This window comes from Tribolium madens, unplaced genomic scaffold (genome assembly GCF_015345945.1).
Source record: "Tribolium madens isolate multiple individuals breed KSU strain unplaced genomic scaffold, Tmad_KSU_1.1 Scaffold_20;HRSCAF=117;Tcas5.2_LG4, whole genome shotgun sequence".
In the NCBI taxonomy this organism is placed as follows: domain Eukaryota; kingdom Metazoa; phylum Arthropoda; class Insecta; order Coleoptera; family Tenebrionidae; genus Tribolium; species Tribolium madens.
The window spans coordinates 3,752,358-3,771,799 of NW_025400985.1; the positions used below are offsets into that span (position 1 = coordinate 3,752,358).

The 19,442-nt window shown below is 33.3% G+C and overlaps 6 protein-coding genes across 6 annotated transcripts; 2 read left to right on the forward strand and 4 right to left on the reverse strand.

Moving 5' to 3' along the window:
- Positions 1 to 476: 476 nt before the first annotated feature.
- On the reverse strand, positions 477 to 2,787 carry LOC123005013. The gene is made up of 4 exons (XM_044398599.1): positions 1,703 to 2,787; positions 1,310 to 1,657; positions 798 to 1,260; positions 477 to 748 (listed from the first exon to the last, which is right to left on the reverse strand). Exons 3-4 carry the CDS (start codon positions 1,018 to 1,020, stop codon positions 588 to 590), a joined length of 384 nt encoding a protein of 127 aa, XP_044254534.1. The 5' UTR covers positions 1,021 to 1,260; positions 1,310 to 1,657; positions 1,703 to 2,787; the 3' UTR covers positions 477 to 587.
- A 158-nt stretch (positions 2,788 to 2,945) lies between these two features.
- On the reverse strand, positions 2,946 to 6,534 carry LOC123004917 (myogenesis-regulating glycosidase). Its single transcript, XM_044398446.1, has 10 exons — positions 5,283 to 6,534; positions 5,125 to 5,235; positions 4,620 to 5,077; positions 4,487 to 4,574; positions 4,284 to 4,435; positions 4,080 to 4,236; positions 3,616 to 4,033; positions 3,432 to 3,570; positions 3,225 to 3,387; positions 2,946 to 3,177 (listed from the first exon to the last, which is right to left on the reverse strand). The coding sequence occupies exons 1-10, from the start codon at positions 5,302 to 5,304 to the stop codon at positions 2,993 to 2,995; spliced, it is 1,893 nt and encodes a 630-aa protein (XP_044254381.1). The 5' UTR covers positions 5,305 to 6,534; the 3' UTR covers positions 2,946 to 2,992.
- A 2,302-nt stretch (positions 6,535 to 8,836) lies between these two features.
- On the reverse strand, positions 8,837 to 10,172 carry LOC123005180 (phospholipase A2 inhibitor beta-like). The gene is made up of 2 exons (XM_044398836.1): positions 10,012 to 10,172; positions 8,837 to 9,960 (listed from the first exon to the last, which is right to left on the reverse strand). The coding sequence occupies exon 2, from the start codon at positions 9,956 to 9,958 to the stop codon at positions 8,861 to 8,863; it is 1,098 nt and encodes a 365-aa protein (XP_044254771.1). The 5' UTR covers positions 9,959 to 9,960; positions 10,012 to 10,172; the 3' UTR covers positions 8,837 to 8,860.
- Positions 10,173 to 14,020: 3,848 nt separating this feature from the next.
- On the forward strand, positions 14,021 to 14,963 carry LOC123005902 (ribose-5-phosphate isomerase). The gene is made up of 2 exons (XM_044399962.1): positions 14,021 to 14,090; positions 14,146 to 14,963. Exon 2 carries the CDS (start codon positions 14,159 to 14,161, stop codon positions 14,858 to 14,860), a length of 702 nt encoding a protein of 233 aa, XP_044255897.1. The 5' UTR covers positions 14,021 to 14,090; positions 14,146 to 14,158; the 3' UTR covers positions 14,861 to 14,963.
- Positions 14,861 to 15,769, reverse strand: LOC123005903 (caltractin). Its single transcript, XM_044399963.1, has 2 exons — positions 15,617 to 15,769; positions 14,861 to 15,568 (listed from the first exon to the last, which is right to left on the reverse strand). The coding sequence occupies exons 1-2, from the start codon at positions 15,617 to 15,619 to the stop codon at positions 15,044 to 15,046; spliced, it is 528 nt and encodes a 175-aa protein (XP_044255898.1). The 5' UTR covers positions 15,620 to 15,769; the 3' UTR covers positions 14,861 to 15,043.
- A 174-nt stretch (positions 15,770 to 15,943) lies between these two features.
- Positions 15,944 to 19,422, forward strand: LOC123005899 (chromatin-remodeling complex ATPase chain Iswi). The gene is made up of 4 exons (XM_044399955.1): positions 15,944 to 16,145; positions 16,230 to 16,811; positions 16,865 to 18,115; positions 18,163 to 19,422. The coding sequence occupies exons 1-4, from the start codon at positions 16,095 to 16,097 to the stop codon at positions 19,312 to 19,314; spliced, it is 3,036 nt and encodes a 1,011-aa protein (XP_044255890.1). The 5' UTR covers positions 15,944 to 16,094; the 3' UTR covers positions 19,315 to 19,422.
- Positions 19,423 to 19,442: the final 20 nt, after the last annotated feature.

Here is a 19,442-nt window from a genome sequence, read left to right on the forward strand (position 1 = left end):
AAAAATCTGATTTATTAGTGTACCTTATTTCAAAGAGTAAATACCAAATACGAGTATATTAAATTATTTTGTTAATGTGTCAAGATATAAAAAGTTCATAAATTGCTAACAATGTTAATAAATCAACAATAACAAAGTAAGTATTTGTCTTACACAAAACACTACAATATTTTTAATTTGTATTTTGTGTGTAAATACCTACTTATAATTTTAATTTTGCGTGTTTTAGATTCTTTACATTTATGTATGTATAGTAAGTAATGAGTATACAGACTGTGTATACTTGAGCCTCAGAGAAAATTTTCAAGTAAGATAAAATGCCAGTAATATGGAAAAAATGTTTAAAAAATTCATACAAAGTTTAAATTAATTAATGCAAAAACTATGTGTAGTTTTTATAAATTAATTTCTTAATACGTCCAAGCATTTTATTATTTTTTATTAACAAATATTTTACATAGAAATATTATCTAGAATAGTATATTAAAAATAATTTTCACTTTTTATTTTTTTAAATTCTACACAACGAAACTAGTTATCTAAAAAAAACATTTAATCTATTATTATAATATTTTGATTGTTTAAAACTAGTATTCTTCTCTGCAATTCCCTTTTCCATCCCCACGATAACCTGGCGGGCAATTTGCACCCACACCTATGACCCTTCGACCTTGAAATGTAACATTTTTTGCTGTAGAGCTTTGTGTAACATCGGGAGTCTTATGACCATGTCCGTTAGCTTCAGTAACTAAAAATCATAGTCTAATAAACACAAATAATTTCTAAAATAACCATACCTTTCTTGTCGATTTTTTCAGTCGTATCAATTTCATTATGTTTTATGTCACACTCTGCATCATGATGGCTGATCAAACCCCCAATTTTGTGTATTCCACATCTAATACCTTGTCGAGTGTCAGCTACGCCGGTCTTAATTTTGTCGAGAATGACTCCAGATTTCACAAAATTGGTTTGAAAAACACACAAGTACAATACTAGAAATGCCACAGAAAACTTCATTGCTAGAGTTGAACGTTGACTTAAATGTTAAGAAACGTAATCTGGTGCAAGTGTTATCAATTATTTATTTGTGTTTTATCCTGATTGATAAAAGTACATAAAAATATTTGGGTTAAATGTTGCGTTATTTTGACTAAAATAATTCGCGACAACGGCCAGCTCTATCCATACGTTCTCCGGGGTTACAGTTAGATTTCACTCTAAAAAGGTTCCTGGGAGAAAAAAACACTTTTGAAGCAGCTAAAATTAAAAACATTAAAACAAATTAAATATTTCAACAGATCGTTACCAGTTGTTTCATCCGGATACAATGTTTTCAAGTCTCGATCAGAATCTGTATTGCAAGATAAACACAATTCATTCGTTGAATTCCTCGTGGGAAAACCCACACTAACAGTAACAATTAAAAATAGTAAGAAAAAATTCATATTGACTACAGAAATACGTTTAATCTGCATAAAATAATTGCCACAAGTAACTTATCAATGTTTACATTACGAAACATTTCTTTATTACTTAGAAATAATGCATTATGACTGCAATAAATTTTACCAAGCTAGGACACACTTCGACTCCACCAAAATTTTCGGTGGTTGACAGCGTATTACACTAATCAGATTTCTCGAAGCCAAAGTAACTAAAATTTGATAAGTATAAAATGTATTAAATCACCAGAACATACCATTAGTTGCATTAATTGCCGGGGTTGTTTTTAGATCTGCCAAACATAATGTAAATACGAGCAAAATTAGCCCAAATGCTATGAAATTCATAATTCTCATAACTAAAACTTAACTTGGCTAAAAACTAATTATAAGACAACAGTTGAAATAAAATTAATCAATGATCGACATTCGACCTTTCACAGCAGATTACTTAGTACGTAGAAAAATTAAAATTGCTACAAAATACTCAACAGGAATAAATAAATGACACAAACACTTCTTCGTATTTATTTAAAAATTGTTACAATTGATTATCAACTGTTATCACTACTTTTATCATCCCAAAAAAACCGACATCTCTTGTTGAGCCTAACATGAGAACATCTAGGTGCAAATATTGCAAAATGTTTCTCCACGAAAAACGACGTCCCCTAGAATAATTTATTGAACATGGTCATTACTTACTTTGCTTCGAAGTCGTGTTTTCAATTTCAATTTTTTTAAGAGGCTTATCTGTAAGTTCGCTATTAACCGGACTAGCATATATTTTTATTAAAACCATAAACAAAACAATTTGAAGAAGGAAAATGAGTTTTAAAAAATACCACATTTTGTTCGAAACAAATCACTTTTAGGTTTTATATTAACAGTAATAAAGATATTTTCACAATAACACATTCAAGATAATACATAAATTGACCCGAAGATGGCTGATTGACATCATACTAACCAAACTAAATATTTTGTCTTTTCATAAATGATAAAAAAAATACACCTCACGCGTATAATCACAATCACAGTTAATTTTCAGTTAATTGACATGGTAGGTCCAGACATGCAAACTCCCAATGATTTGACAAATGCTCCGTTACAATTAGGTTTTACATCAAACAGTCTTTTTCCATCAACTTTCTTCGTTTTCTTTTCTTCGCCGATGTGCCAGCCATTAATTTCAGTTGTTGTATTGACACTAACCAGTTTTTGAGTTGTTGGAAAACTTACTGAACTTAATACTGACAAACTAAGTAAAATTATTACGGAGTAAAAACGAATATTCATTTTGTTACAAATGTGAAATAAAATTTGTGAATTAAAAAGCTGTTGTAACTCATTGCTGAAGACGTAGATAACCTTGTACTAGCCCGACATTTTCCTTCGTGTAAAGTACACTTTATCAAGAAATACGCACATAAAGTGATAACTTTTAACCTTCTCAATCAAATTCACAGAAAATGCAAGAGCAAAAATAAAATATTTTTCACCTCGATAAACAATTTTTATTTATTATTTCATTTATTAGCAATGGTTTATTGTTTTATAAAATATGGGAGAATGTCAATTGGAGCCGAATAACCCTTGAGAATTTGAGGACCTTCATAAATTGTTCCATTATTCCCGTCTTTCCAAGACCCGACTGGAAGAACAACATCACGACTTATAGCACCTTCTTGGACAACAGGAGCCACAAGAATTTTTTCCCCCAATAAATACTCTTTAAATTTAAAAACTAAAACCGATTCATCAAATTCATTAACTTACCATCGTTTACTGTCAGTGCATCTGGATTAGTTGGGTCGACCCACCAAATGGGTGGGTTAACTGGAGTCCCAGTTGCAATGCTGTTATTCATTGCTTCGATAATGACATCTGCGTAATCCTCATGCAAAGCAACGAATTTTTTTGTTATTTCAAGACTATCAAACTAAAATAGAATTAGAACAAATTTTGAAAAAGTTTCATTATTACATCATCGCTTGTTATTTCCCATGGGAGGTAACTGAATTGCATTGCAGGCATGAAAGTGTTTGCTTGAGTCCATCGCACCATTAGCTCCGGTGTTGGTTTTTCTGTGTAACCATTTCCACCAATCATATCGGGCAACACACTAAAATTCAGCTTTAAATCAAGTAAAAAAAATCTATCTGCTTACAATACATAACCGTTTATGTTAAACAACAAAAGACTCGTGATTAAAGAATAAAGACCGTTATTTAAGGTCCATCTTGAATCTTTATCAAGCATTCTCAAAAAAATAGGCAAGTCTTGGGTTCTCCAAGCAGTCCTAACTTCAGTCAAGCCCCCAAATCTAGCATCAGTTCTGATATAATCTCCTGATAATGAATTGGGACTCAATTCGGGATCACCGCTAACAATAGGGTTCAACGGAGCATAATCACTTTCACCAGCATCGAATTTAAAACCGTCAATTCCGTGTCTTTCTTGCAGGAGTTTTAATCGATCACTAAACCATTTCGCTACTTCTTCTTTTGAAAAATCAAGATGATGAGCAGTGGGACCATTCCACCAAGATGTTTCGTCGCTGCCAGAATCAGCAATCACAAAATAACCTTTGGTGATAATTTAGTAAAAAATTGAACACTTTTTAAAATTTACCATGTTGTTGTCCATATGTTACTGTTTCTTCACAATCATGATTGACAAAAGGATGTGTCCAAATGGTAACAGTAAAATTCAAGTCTTTTATGGCCTGAACTGTTTGATTTATTTCAGGAAATGCATTTTCACTGAATGTTAAAGAACCATAACAGTCCTAAAATTACAATATAGTTTTTTGTAACACTGTTTTTTATATGTGACCTCCCATTTGTCGTCAATTTCGATTTGGCCTACAAATCCATGATCGGCAATATCTTTAGCGAATGATACTACAATACTGTCATTTATTGCAGATTTGTATTTAGCCCACGTAGTCCAAATAGGGTGTCGAATAATCCACTCATTGGGATGTTCTAAAAATCATAAATCAGTAAGTAGTTGCGGAAAAATAGCTCTTTTTTAACCTTTAGGTTTCCCTAAAAAGTTATTGACTGCATGTAAATGGGCCTCTTTTGGGTCCGTTTTAGCCACAAGATAATATTCCAAAATAACCTTAAAAATTGCTGTAAAAATCTGAATTGACTTTCTTTCACTTACTTTTGTTCTATTTATATAAGGAGGAGTAGCAGATGCAATAAAACAAACACTGTCTTCTCTGATCTTATTTTGATCTAAATACAAGGGAACTCTGTCTGTGACAAAAACAAAGCCACCTTTCGAATTCAACCAATAACGTTCAGCAACAGCCCCATTATCAGTTTTAATAGTCGTGTAAAGTCTGTTATCAATGACAGTTTTTTCTACAGGCCAATCAGCTTGCCATTTTTCTGGACCACCGAACCAATTTGTATTACTTCCATTCAAATCTAAACAATCTCGAAATTCTTTTTCAAGATTACTGCTTTCCCAGTAAATTTTAAAACCACTATCGATCATTTCAACAGCAAAAATTTCATCGTCGGTTTTAAGAGAACAAACCGAAGAACCGTTACAGTTTTCCACAAATTTTGTGTTTGTATCGAAACCGATTTCACCGGAAATTTTTGTTTCTTCGTCTACGAAAACCAGTTAAATAACAAATCTTCCATTAATAACGATTTACCTAATGTTAAAGTTAAACCAATTGAATTATTTTTAAAAGTCAAATCCAGAATGAGATTCTCATTGATTAAATGCAAGCCGTTAGCTTGTACCAAAAAAAGAAATAATAACCCTAAAACACAATGCTCATTTTGATAAAACAATATAGGAATAACATACCAATTGCTCTACTGAAATTCATCTTTGTCACTAACTGAATTTGTTTTTGTTGCTGTTTTTTATCAATTAGTGATTGTTGATAAAATTAGTTTAAAAGGTGTAGATATCGATTGTAAATCCTCGTTGAAGATGCATGTTGTAATGATAACGAATTTTGAACAATCGAAACAGCAACGTTAGAATAATTAGAAGAAATTAGTAGAAATAATAATAATAGAAACAATTCATCAACATCGTGTCTGACTGCAAGTCTAAACCGCCGCGCCGGGTTAAAGGAGTGTAAAGGTTGTGAAAATTTCAAAAAATTATGTCTTGAATAATTGTCTTTTTTCTTTTGGCGAATCAAATAGAAGTAACGTCCACATATTTATGACTGTTTCAGCGAATATTTTGCAGTTTTTTTAACATCTTTTCTATTTTGGTGTAATTAAAAAATAAAAATTTATTACTGTTTATCAATACATGCGATAAATAATTTGCAGTCGTGAAATTCTAAAAAAAATAAATCCTTCTGCATTTACCCTTGATGTATCTGTGCGTAATCGGGCACTTGAGATCAACTTGATGGAATAAAATATTTATGTTACAGGGTACCTAGTATTGTTAATTATTTCTGTAGCTGTTAGTTTAAAATAAATAAATTAAAAATGTACTCTTCGTGTTTTTTTCAAAGCAAAATCTTTTACACAAGCGTCAATATCACAATGTATGTCATTGCCAGAATAACTAAATTTGATAGTCTCAACTTGGACATAATCGAACTCAGATATTTTTTTATTAACTTTAGTGTAGAAAAGCTTTTTTATTTCCAATTGAAGAAATCGTGGCGATTACCGCCGCCCCCTATAAAAATAATAATTATAGATAGGAGAATAGTAGATATGTGAAATACTCTCTAGAGTGTAGAATGACAATATCGACACAATATAACATTTTACTTGGTAAATTTTACACACCCACATTTACGACTAACAAATAATTTTATCAGTTAGTCACTTAAAAGCAAAACTAACAAATTGGCACTTATTATCTAAAATATGAGTACATAATAATTTTCGGAATTTTGTGTTTGTGTAAAAATGTAAAAAAAGATTAAATACAGACTGTTCCGGTTAAACCCAACATTAGAAGTGTTATTTATCTAAAATTTTAGCTATAGCCATAATCCTTTAGCTTCAGCTCAATGAAAATATTTCTAAGATGGTGGCACTTCCGGTTACACCGAAAATGGATATCAAGTTTGTTATTTTAAATAGAAAGTTATGTTTTTTATTGCGTTTTTAGATTACTCAAGTGATTTTGAGAGAGTTTTTATCAAACTTTTCTATACCGTTTAATAGTTTTTGAAATATTTAGACTTTTTGATTTTTTTTAATTTGCATTGCAACAAACCTCCAAAATTTAAGGTTACGTTTGAGAAACTTCAAATACCCGTAACTGAATTTTGTCAAATAGAAGGCCCCAATTTTTTCTTCACTAAATAAAAGAGAATTTAATTCTACATCAATCTGTATCAACATTCCCTATAACTAAATTTAATAATTTCCAAGTTATTTTAACTTTTTTTACAATGAAAGAAATTCATTACTATCCATGGCTGTTTTCGCAAAGTTTGCCATAAAAATATTTCTTACTAAAAAAACGCCAAGTTTTTTTTCACAATTGTGTTATTCTATTCGTAAATACGAATTAAATTTATTTAATTAAAATTTGAATAACTTTGATATTCTATTTTTTTTCTTATTTCTATGACAACCTGTGCTAAAGTAGCTATAGTTAGTGAATTTCTCACAATATCAAAAAAAGTTACTATAACTTGAAAACTATCAAACATAGGTATAGAAAGTGTTAATACTGATCGAAACAGAACTAAATTCTCCTCCATTTAGTGAAAAAAAATTAGGGTGTTTCATTTTGAAAAATTGAAGTTACCTAAATGTAACCTTACATTTTGGCGTTTAGTTAATTCTTTTTCCAATTATGAATATACCAAAGGAAAGATCTAATCTTTTTCTGTCGTATACCCAAATACGGTTTCAACATAAAAAAAATGGTAGAGTTATCGATTTTTGAATAGGAAGATTCAAATACAATTTTTTTTTTAAACTCTAAATATTTCGAAAACGGTTAAACTTAGGAGTAGAGAAGGCTAATGAAAACTCTCTCAAAATCACTTGAGTATTCTAATAACGCAATAAAAAACATAACTTTCTATTTTTTTTTCTAACCTAACCGATCATATCATTGTTATCACTCATTTTAACTCCCAATACTTCTAATGTGGGGTTTAGCCGGAATCGCCTGTATACTGTTAAAATAATTTAAGACAGCAATTAAGTTTTGTGTTTGTAAAGTGAGACTAAATATAGTCATAAAACCGTAAAAGAATGCTTTTACCAACGGCAAATTTCTTGTAATAGAGTATCTAAACGGAAGTCTTACTTAGGAACGACCGTCGGAGTCTGTACGTGCCTGGGTATCCCCGTGAGACGGTTGAATGCCTCTTGACGGATAGAGCCTGTCATTAAGGCTCTATTTAAATGCATTCCTTAACTCCATAGCTCGGGGACTAGAAAAGAAAGTACCACCTTATTAAGCCCTTTCAGTTCCACAAATTAAGATAATCAAACGTCGGATTTAAGCAAATTCGAAAATTGTTATTTGCATATCTAAATCAAATCGCATTTGTTATCACACCAAACCGCTGTATCCGTCAAATTTCCATCTAATGCGAATCTCAAGAATAAGTATTCACGTAACAGCGTGAATTTATCCCCTAATATTCAACTCTTTACATCCTAAATTTGTAATATTGCAAACGTTATACTAACTTGAGATGTTGTTTTTTATTGTTTTGTCTGCAATATAACTTTAGCCACTCAAGTACATGCTGAGACAAAGAATATTGTCTTCTGCGGCTCGGTATAAGAGCACATTGAAGGATATTGCAATGGATTATTCAAGAAGTGCTTATACTGCTCGAGAACAACGCTTCAAAATTACCAGCAGCATTTTACTACTCTATACTTTTACAGAAACTCGAGTTTTCTACCACTTAACATCCATTAAAGACACTTTAGAATTTAGATAGTTTCATTTCTGAGACATTACATGTTTTTTTATACCCTTCTTTAACACAAACAGTATTGAATAAATTTAATTAAATATCAGTCTTGTCTTGGTATTAATTTTCATCTCGGGAAAAATCAATACGCCAACGTTTATCTTGGGACGCAAGATAAAAACTTAGGACGTGATTGCACTGTCTGATAGAGACTTTTCCTTAGCTTAATATTAGCTTGTCACATACATGACAACCGCAAAAATGAAATAACGATTTTATTGAATAAATTTTGACCCGACTCTCGCTACCAATACTAATAGACATTTAAAATAATAACTCTGCACAGTTCTAAGTGGATTTCCTAGGTCTCGTATTGCTTAATAAAAGAAAATCCCGCCAGGGAACGAATAATAGAAAAAGTTACTGCAGTCTTAAACTTCCAATGAAAATAAACTCACATTCTCCCAAATTATAAGGAAATAAACAACACTTTGCACCAACCATGCTTTATTTTCTAACAGTACGAAATAGATTTCTTGGTGTCCTCCTCGGCCACTTTCAGGAATTGTTCAAAGTCGACCGATTGATTGAGGACCATCTCCGTGCAAGCAATCCCGATGACGTTCTGCACGTGATATCTCCCAACAGTATTAACAACTTCCACATGAACCTTCTTGAAATATTGAATGACGTTGATCAAATGCATACACGACAGCAGATTATCGTCTATCCGCAAAACCCTTAATGTCGGCACGTTCACATGAACAGAGTTAGCATCAAAATAATAAATTCCGTTACGGCTCACATCCAACTTAGATAAATGGTTGAACGGAATTAGAATATTGCCGTCGAAGACAGAAATTGTATTATTCGCCAAATTCAAACTTGTTAAATGTGCCAAACCAGAAAAGGTTCCAATCGTAAACTTGGACAACTTATTATCAGCTAAGTTCAATTGTCTAAGAGTTGATAAGTCTTTAAACACACCACAAGTCAGATGACAAATCTCATTGCTTTCTAAATTTAACACTTCCAAACTTTCCAAACCCAGAAATGCGTCAGGATCGATGGTCTTGATGCGATTCTTCGACAAGTCAAGTATGAGAACTCCCAAAGAGCCCTCGAAGGCTCCACTTGGTAAAAGCTTGATCTTGTTGTTCTTCAAATCAACGGTGTTTGCTTCTAAGTCGTCCAAAAACCCCGGAAAAATTTCACCGATGTTATTATTTTCTAAATGGACTTCATAGACTTGACGAAGCCCTGCGAAAGCCCCCGGCGCAATGTCTTCAATAATGTTGTTTTGTAAGTAAATGTATTGGATGTTTGATAAGGAGGAGAAAGCCTTGTTGGTGATGACTCTGATAGCACTTTCCGAAACGTTGAATGAGACAAGACTGTTGCTGAAGGGAAAAGTCTTGTTGGAAAAAATCCGGATGTTGCATTGCTCACATTGTAGGTGATAATTTCCGTAAAAAATGTTAGGAAATACGTCTCGGATGCGTTTGCAGAAATAAGTCCTAATGTCGTGTTCGTAGTCACAGGTTGGTGGTTCGGCAGCGAACACACTGCTTATCACCGCTCCAAGGACGCAAAACAAGAGCGGATGCTTCATTGCTGAAACAGAATTATGTTAATGTGATAATTGGGTGAAATGTGGGCACAAACCTTTATTTACAAAGAACACAACCAGACTAAGCTTGATGTTTTTGCATTACTCTCATTGAATTGTTTTCCAATGAGAACGTTTATTTTATTTTTAAATTAGGTCATGATTTAAATAATTCCAATAATCAGAGTTACAATGAACTTTGAATTCAAATATATGTGTAATGATTACTTGGTAGAAATTTTACTGCAACAATGCCGAATAAAACTTTTAAATTGTAGCGTGATAGGCAACAATATGGGGTATAATGACGTCCTTCCTTCACAAACCTAATTTTGTCATTTAGCCAGAACCGACAATAATTAAATAATAATTCCGACGTTTAGAAGCTAGCAAGTAAATATTTCAAAATTGTTTTCGCACCTTCATTAGTTTACCCGCAAAATTACTTTCGCAAACTCATATGGTAGTTAGCAAGAAATTGTAATAAATCTTCCGGTGCATTTTTCTTTTCTTTGTAGGAATTAAGATTAAAAGGCGTGCTTGCAGAATAAACTACATTCGAACAGACATGAATATTTTACAGAAATTTTGATGCAACGCACGATTATATTACCCATCATTCGATTTAAGTACCTGGCTGTTGTTTTAAAATTTTTAAAGGTGGATGTAAATATTTTTCTGATAGAAGCTTAATTGCTTGTCCCCAATAATCATCTAGAGAAATAACTATTCACCAGTTTGCATCCAAATATAGAGCTTTGCTGATACGGTGTTCTTGTTAATATCCCCATCCAATTAGAAGAGCTCGAGATAAAAGTTGGAATTGCAGAAAAGTGTTTCTATCTACTAGATTTCCAGATTAGTAATAGTATTTGTTCCAAGGTATGTTAAAAAGCTTCAAGTTTAATAAGTATGGATAAAAAATTATAAATATGGTACTCATTCAAGAGAAAATAAATTTAGAGCAAACTTTCATTTATTTTATAAATGCATCCATAATAAATGAAAAAAGTCATAAATGTCTCAATAAATGCAAATCATCGATATTTAGATTTTTCAATCTATTTTGTTAGATAATAATTCATCTGTACGCAACTCAATAATTCACTACTACTTCCGATTTTTCCGGAAATTAGAGTAATTTTATTCTTTCAATTTCAATAAAAATAGGTAACTATATTATATTGTAGGTGTTCAAGCAGAAATCGTCCTTTAAAATTTGCGATAACAAAAATTTACCTAACGCATTTTGCACTAATTGTGATCGAATTGTAAAAAAAATTAAATGGTTTTACAACTTGATTTAAAAAGACGTTATATAATAAATGCGTATAATTTGAGATTTCTTTGAAAAATATTTCTTAAAAGAAATACTTTTGGAAATAATTATCTGATTTAAATAAATGATACTATACGTAGAAAACCTGTGATCATAAAAAAAAACGTGATGTGCATGTCATTGTGATAAGTGAGGTATGAGTGTATAGTTTTTTTACTCTCTTATCATTTAAACCAGTGAAAATTTTCCTGCCACGTGAAAACAATATTTACAATTAATGTTTTTTTTTGTGATAATGTATTTTGTAACTATTAAAATTTTACTTAGCACTATTTTAGAAAAAATAACTATACTGAATAACAAAGTGCTCTAAAATGTGATTGCTTTTAAATAAGGCGTAAAGTAAAGTACAGTAAAAATTTTTTTTGGTGTTATTCACACTGAAATGACAGAACCACACTCTAGAGTGTAATATTTATTAGTATAAATTGACTTTTTTGCATATGTACTCTTAAATTTTAAAAATGCGTATACCTATCTAATTCCTATACTAATTTGACAGTATACAGGGTGTGTCAGAACTCGCGCCCTAGAAAAAAATTCAGTAGGATAAGATATCAAGAACATGGAAAAAAAGATTACAAATTCTATCTATCGAATATTTTGACATTTATTTTGTAACATTCGACATTTTTTTATGTCTATTTAATGATACTGATGATCTTGCATAACAGAGTGGAATTTTTAACTGGGATAAAATTCATAATTTGAATATAAGCGATTTTTGTAAAAAATCCTGAAACAATCGGATAAAATTGGTTTAAATTGACTCTGAGACATGTTCAAAAACACTAGTTTTTAAGGGGGGGTGTTAACAAATTTTTCCTTTTTTTTTATTTTGTAAATTGCGAAAATCAATTAGTGTCAAAAAACTGCAAAATTAAAATAGTTTTGAGGTTATAGATGTATTTATATATTTAATATTTTTGACTTTATCAGAAAATTTCTCGATAACTATTTATCGTAGAGCGCTGATCTTTTTTGTATATTATTTTTTCTTGCGCATCATTTGACACATATATATGGTTTTTGCTTATCTACTTTCTGAAAAAAAAATGGTATGACAAGTGACACTCATTTAAAAGCCCACGTCACAAGCAATACAACGCTCTATTTGTTTTCTGAATATTTTTGAAGCCTACGTAATTAAAAATAAAAACAAATTCTTAAGTTGAATACTATTTAATGCAATAAATGTTCAAAATGGGCACCATTCCTTTCAGGGGAAATTGCAAATCAAAACTACCATGCATTTCTTATCTGTTGTAACATTTTCGGGTGATTTGCCTAATTTTATTCCTAAAACGTTCCTTAAGGTTCTCAATGTTAATCGATTTTCTCGAAAATCGCAGTCGAAATGTTGCAAAATGTAAGGAATACATGTTACGACCGTTTTGCAGTTTTTCAGGAAAAGAACGATATCCATTTTAAATATTTGTTGCATTAAATAGGATTCATCTTATAAGATTGGTTTTATTCTTTATCTCGTAGGCTTTGAAAATAACCAGAACATAAATAGTACAGTTGGAGACAAAATACTTTGGTCGTCAATGTCACTTGAGTGACATTAAATTGTAAAGCATGCTTTAGGTCTGTTAACCTTATTTTTTTTAGCCACTGTCAATCATAGTTGACAAGTTGCATGTACTTTTTTACATATTTTTGATAAGAAAATATAATAGCTGTCATTAATTTGAAATTGTCATTCATTTTAACGTTAAAGCTTGAATTACATTAAAGTGTCAGAAAAGTGACGACCAAAGAATTTTGTCTCCAACTGTACATTGTATTCCTTGCAAAACGACCTTTCCGATGAGGTTAGTTGTCATACCATTACATTTGAAAAAAATTTTTTAGGCGGCTGTACATTTCAGAAAGCAGATAAACAAAAACCATATGTGTCAAATGAAGGAAAAATAAAAATCGACCTGTTTCAGAATTTTTTACAAAAATCGCTTATATTCAAATTATGAATTTTATTCTAGTTAAAAATTCCACTCTGTATGTTTTTTATAATTATTTAGTAAAAGTACAAAAATTTTGCCAATAAAAGCCACAAATAACATTAAACACAGTTACAATTTAGAATACCTACAGCTTCCTTCCTCCTCTTCTAATAGCCTATAGCAAAAAAAATTAGAAAAATTTTTTTGCCATCAGAAATAAATAGTCAAAGTGCAAAATTTAAGCTCTCATAATTTCGTAATTTTTCTAGATAGAACTTTTGTAATATTTTTTCCATGTACCTGGTACCTTACGAGTTTTGCACATTAACCACTTTTGTAGTATTTGTTTTACTGTTATTTATTGATTTTTCCTTTTGTACTATACAAAAAATTATATTGTTTTTAAATGTTCTAAATACTAAATACATTAAATTCAGCAAAAATAGAGAAAAAGAAATCGTTTTTTCGCGTAATTAAAAGCATTTTTTTCATGTTCCTGGTATCTTATCTTACTTAACATTTTTCTCTGGAGCGCGAGTTCTGATACACCCTGTATAAATGTGTAATTAGGCATTTTGAATATTATTACGATTTAATGAGCTACAACTGAAAAGTTTGGGAGTATGTATGAACGCATTTATGAAAAACCTGATGAATAGATTATAAGTACTTAATAAAAAATAATAGAAAATAACTTCGGTAATAGTTGTTTACGTTGAATAAGTAATTAAATTGTTACGTATAATTCTCACAAACGTGTAATTTATCCGGTTTCTAACTTAGCAACTCGCAACTTTGAAATTAGAGCCACAAAAGGAAGCTAAAGAAGCGCATGAGCACGTTGCAAAACGTAAGTTGAATTCCATTATCTTGAAATCCATGAATTTATTTCAACTTTTAAACAGATCATTCGTCACAATGGCATCCCTTGAAAGTGCAAAAAAACTGGCAGCCTACAAAGCTGTGGATCTCCACGTGCAAAACAACTTCGTTGTGGGTGTAGGAAGCGGCTCCACTGTGGTTTACGCCGTTGAAAGGTTAGCCGAACGTGTGAAAAACGAAAAATTAAATGTACAGTGTGTCCCAACATCGTTTCAAGCTCGACAATTGATCATTCAACATAGGCTGGACTTAACTGATTTGGAGATAAATCCGAGATTAGATGTTTGCATTGATGGTGCTGATGAAGTTGATTGCACCTTGACATTGATTAAAGGAGGTGGGGGATGCTTGCTGCAGGAGAAGATTGTTGCTAGCTGCGCCAAGGAATTAATTATTATAGCGGATTATACGAAAAATTCACACAAGTTGGGAGAACAGTACAAAAAGGGAATTCCAATTGAAGTTGTCCCTATGGCATATTTGCCCATTAAAACACAAATTGAGAATCAGTTGGGAGGGACTGTTGAGCTGAGGATGGCTAAAGCAAAAGCTGGGCCTGTGGTCACTGATAATGGGAATTTTATCCTAGATTGGAAAAACTTCCAGGATTATAAATGGGAAGCGATTAACACCAAATTGAATCTCATTCCAGGAGTTGTGGAGACAGGATTATTTGTTAACATGGCAAAGAAAGCCTACTTTGGATTAGCTGATGGGTCGGTCAAAGAACAAATTTAATTTATCCAGTGATTTATTTGAAGGAATGTTATTTAAAAAATATATTTTTTTATATTTTTATATGTTGTGTTATCAAAATTTAATAAAGCAGCCATGCAACACATAATTATTCTTTTGCAATACTGACAACTCGTGCAATAGTGACTAGACTTCCAAACATTTGTGATAGATGTCTTCGGAAAATTAATACAAACTAGTTTTTTTCATAATTCGTAAAAATTCCTCCTGGTTGATTTCCCCATCTCCATCCCTGTCTGCCTCATCAATCATTTCTTGCAGTTCTTCATCTGTTAAGTTCTCCCCCAGTTCCTTGGCCACTCTTTTTAGATTCTTAAAACTGATTTTCCCAGTGTCATCATCATCAAACAATCGAAACGCCTTCATAATTTCCTCTTTAGAATCTTTTTCGGCCATTTTCACTGTCATCAATTGCAAGAAATCATCAAACGATAGTTTCCCAGTACCGTGTGTATCAATATCGGCAATCATTTTCTTTATTTCTTCCTTCTTTGGTTCAAATCCCAACGCTCTGATCGCTACCTTAAGGTCTTTAGCGTCGATCTTCCCTGCCCCTTCGTTATCAAACAAGTCAAATGCCTCTTTAATATCGTTCTTCTGCTCTTCAGTTAATTCAAATTTGGAACCTGCCATTTTCTTACGAACTGAAGACAGATTTTTCTTTAAAACAAAGGACGGCGATGTCGACGTCTAAAATCAATACTATCGCCTAAGTATATATCGAAAGTGAGGACTTACCATTATCAGGAGAGTTTTTATTTATATTTTAATTCGAAAATTGATGATGTTGAGATAAAACAAACCCAACTTCCGGCGTTTTAAACAATCTGACAGTCAAGTCAAGAGTACCAACATATCAAACAAACAAAACAAGGTCACTATTTAAAAAAAAATACGCCAACAAAACAAAAATTGTTTTTTTAAATATTATTCAAATTTTAAATACTAGACATTTATTATTTTCTTATAGTAATGGTAATGGTGCATAATATACTTATTTTTTTACAGTTTTGAGTTAAATTAGTTTAGGGATTGTTGGTGTTTCACTATGTTTGGCGTATTTGTCCCTAGATACAAGCCGTCCTGCGGTTAGTTAGTATTGTTTCCCGCTACGTATCGCTTCCAAATCGTTAAATGAGTGGCATTTTTCTAAATTATCATCGTTAAAAAACAACATTCCGTAGTTTGAACTAGCAATTTGTGTAAAACAAGCACTATGTCGAAAATTGAAGAAGGCGGTGAAACCGCTGACACAGGTGAAAATTCGGTAAGTAACTTCCTCCTAAAACCGTTTCTCACAGTAGTAAAAGTAAAAACGGGTCATTGACATTATTTATTTATGAAATTCAAGAATGCTTCATCTTCGGACACCCTCTCGTCGCGTGGGAAAGGTGAAGACTTTGAAACAAAACTCGAAACGGACCGAAGCCGACGTTTCGATTTTTTACTCAAACAAACCGAGATTTTTTCTCACTTTATGAACCAAAACAAAACTCCTTCTAAACCGAAATCGGGCCGCCCCAAGAAAATCAAGGAAGATCCAGTGGCTGATCACCGCCACCGCAAAACTGAACAAGAGGAAGATGAAGAACTCTTGGCTGAAAGCAATGCCAAGGCCAAACCAACGATTCGGTTTGATTCGTCACCGATTTTTATCAAAAATGGGGAGATGAGGGACTACCAAATCCGGGGCTTGAACTGGATGGTATCTCTGTATGAGAATGGAATAAATGGGATTTTGGCTGATGAAATGGGTCTCGGGAAGACTCTCCAGACGATTTCCTTGTTGGGTTTCATGAAACATTACAAAAACACGCCGTCACCTCATATTGTAATTGTCCCAAAGTCAACTCTAGCCAATTGGATGAACGAATTCAAGAAGTGGTGTCCTAGCATACGCGCCGTATGTCTTATTGGGGACCAAGAGGCTAGGGTAAGGAGAATATTTTAAAAGTTAAAACAAAAGTTAGTTTTATTTGTGTTTAGAATGCTTTTATTCGGGATGTAATGATGCCGGGCGACTGGGACGTCTGCGTAACATCCTACGAAATGGTAATTAAAGAAAAATCAGTTTTCAAGAAGTTCAATTGGCGCTACATGGTAATTGATGAGGCCCACCGTATTAAAAACGAGAAATCTAAGTTATCAGAAATTCTCCGCGAATTTAAAACAACAAACCGTCTCCTTCTTACCGGTACCCCGCTACAAAATAATTTACACGAACTTTGGGCTCTCTTAAACTTCTTACTCCCTGATGTTTTTAACTCTGCTGATGATTTTGACGCTTGGTTTAATACAAACCAGTGTTTGGGTGATAACCAACTAGTTGAACGTTTGCATGCTGTATTAAAACCGTTTCTTTTGAGACGTCTTAAATCCGAAGTTGAGAAAAAATTAAAACCGAAAAAAGAACTCAAAGTTTACGTCGGTTTGAGTAAAATGCAACGCGAATGGTATACTAAAGTCCTAATGAAGGATATTGACATAGTAAATGGGGCTGGTAAAGTCGAAAAAATGAGGTTGCAAAACATTCTCATGCAGTTGCGTAAATGTTCCAACCACCCGTATTTGTTTGATGGGGCCGAACCAGGACCACCATATACCACCGACGAACATTTGGTCTATAACTGCGGAAAAATGGTACTTTTAGATAAGCTTCTACCCAAATTGAAAGAACAAGATTCAAGGGTTTTGATTTTTTCACAAATGACACGAATGTTGGATATTTTGGAAGATTACTGCCATTGGAGAGGGTATCACTATTGTAGATTAGACGGGCAGACGCCCCACGAGGATCGTCAACGTCAAATCAATGAATATAATGAACCAAACAGCTCGAAATTTATTTTTATGTTATCTACAAGAGCCGGAGGTTTGGGTATTAATTTGGCAACAGCAGATGTGGTTATTATTTATGATTCCGATTGGAACCCTCAAATGGATCTCCAAGCCATGGACAGAGCACACAGAATTGGTCAAAAGAAACAAGTGCGTGTCTTCAGACTTATTACCGAAAATACAGTCGAGGAAAAAATCGTAGAACGGGCCGAAATCAAATTGAGACTAGACAAATTAGTAATACAGCAAGGACGTCTAATTGACAACAAATCCCAGTCTTTAAATAAAGACGAAATGTTGAACATGATTCGACACGGAGCCAATCACGTCTTTGCATCAAAAGATTCAGAAATCACCGACGAAGATATCGATACAATCCTACAAAAAGGCGAAGCAAAGGTTAATTCCATTCCCTTTGTAAAGTTTTATCTAATATTTTTTTTTAGACAGCCGAATTGGCCCAAAAACTCGAATCTCTTGGCGAATCATCTTTACGCAACTTCACTGTGGACACTCCAACCGAGTCCGTTTACAAATTCGAAGGAGAGGATTACCGTGAGAAACAAAAGAATATCGGTTTGAACACATGGATCGAGCCTCCAAAACGCGAAAGAAAGGCCAACTACGCCGTCGATGCCTACTTCAGAGAAGCTTTACGCGTTTCTGAACCGAAAGCGCCCAAAGCGCCACGTCCCCCTAAGCAACCGATCGTTCAAGATTTTCAGTTTTTCCCACCAAGGCTTTTCGAGCTTCTGGACCAAGAGATCTACTACTATCGCAAAACGTTGGGGTACAAGGTTCCCAAGAATTTGGAATTGGGACCGGAAGCGGCCAAGCAACAGCGAGAGGAACAAAGAAAGATCGACGAATCGGAAATGTTGACTGAGGAGGAACAGCAAGAGAAGGAGGCGTTGCTCACTCAAGGTTTCACCAATTGGAGCAAACGTGATTTTAACCAGTTTATCAAAGCGAATGAGAAGTATGGAAGAGACGATATTGAGAATATCGCCAAGGAGGTTGAAGGCAAGACCCCAGAAGAAGTGATGGAGTATTCGGCTGTGTTCTGGGAGCGGTGTCATGAATTGCAAGACATAGATCGTATCATGGCGCAGATCGAAAGAGGAGAAACGAAAATACAACGCCGTGCTAGCATTAAAAAAGCTTTAGATGCGAAAATGGCTCGGTATCGGGCACCGTTCCATCAACTCAGGATCGCCTATGGAACAAACAAAGGCAAAAACTATATGGAAGATGAGGACCGCTTTTTGGTTTGTATGTTACACAGGCTGGGATTCGATCGAGAGAACGTTTACGAGGAGTTAAGAGCTGCGGTCAGGGCTTCGCCCCAATTTAGATTCGATTGGTTCTTAAAGTCTAGGACAGCAATGGAGTTGCAAAGACGCTGTAATACTCTCATCACACTAATAGAACGTGAAAACGCAGAATTGGAAGAAAAGGAACGGAATGAACGAAAGAAGAAAGTGTCAAAGTCCAACGCTATATCAGGAACACCGACCCAAGTTTCTTCAAAGGGTGGACAAAAACGTAAGAATGACAGTACTGGAGGTGCAGCCGAGAAAAAGAAGAAGAAGAAATGAGAATTACTGTACTTTTAGGTTTTGGTAATGTATGAAAGTTTTGTGTGAATGTTTGGTATTTATTACTTGATGTATTTGCAACCTCAATATATTTAAGTACACCAGTCACTGATTGTGTTGTTTGCAAA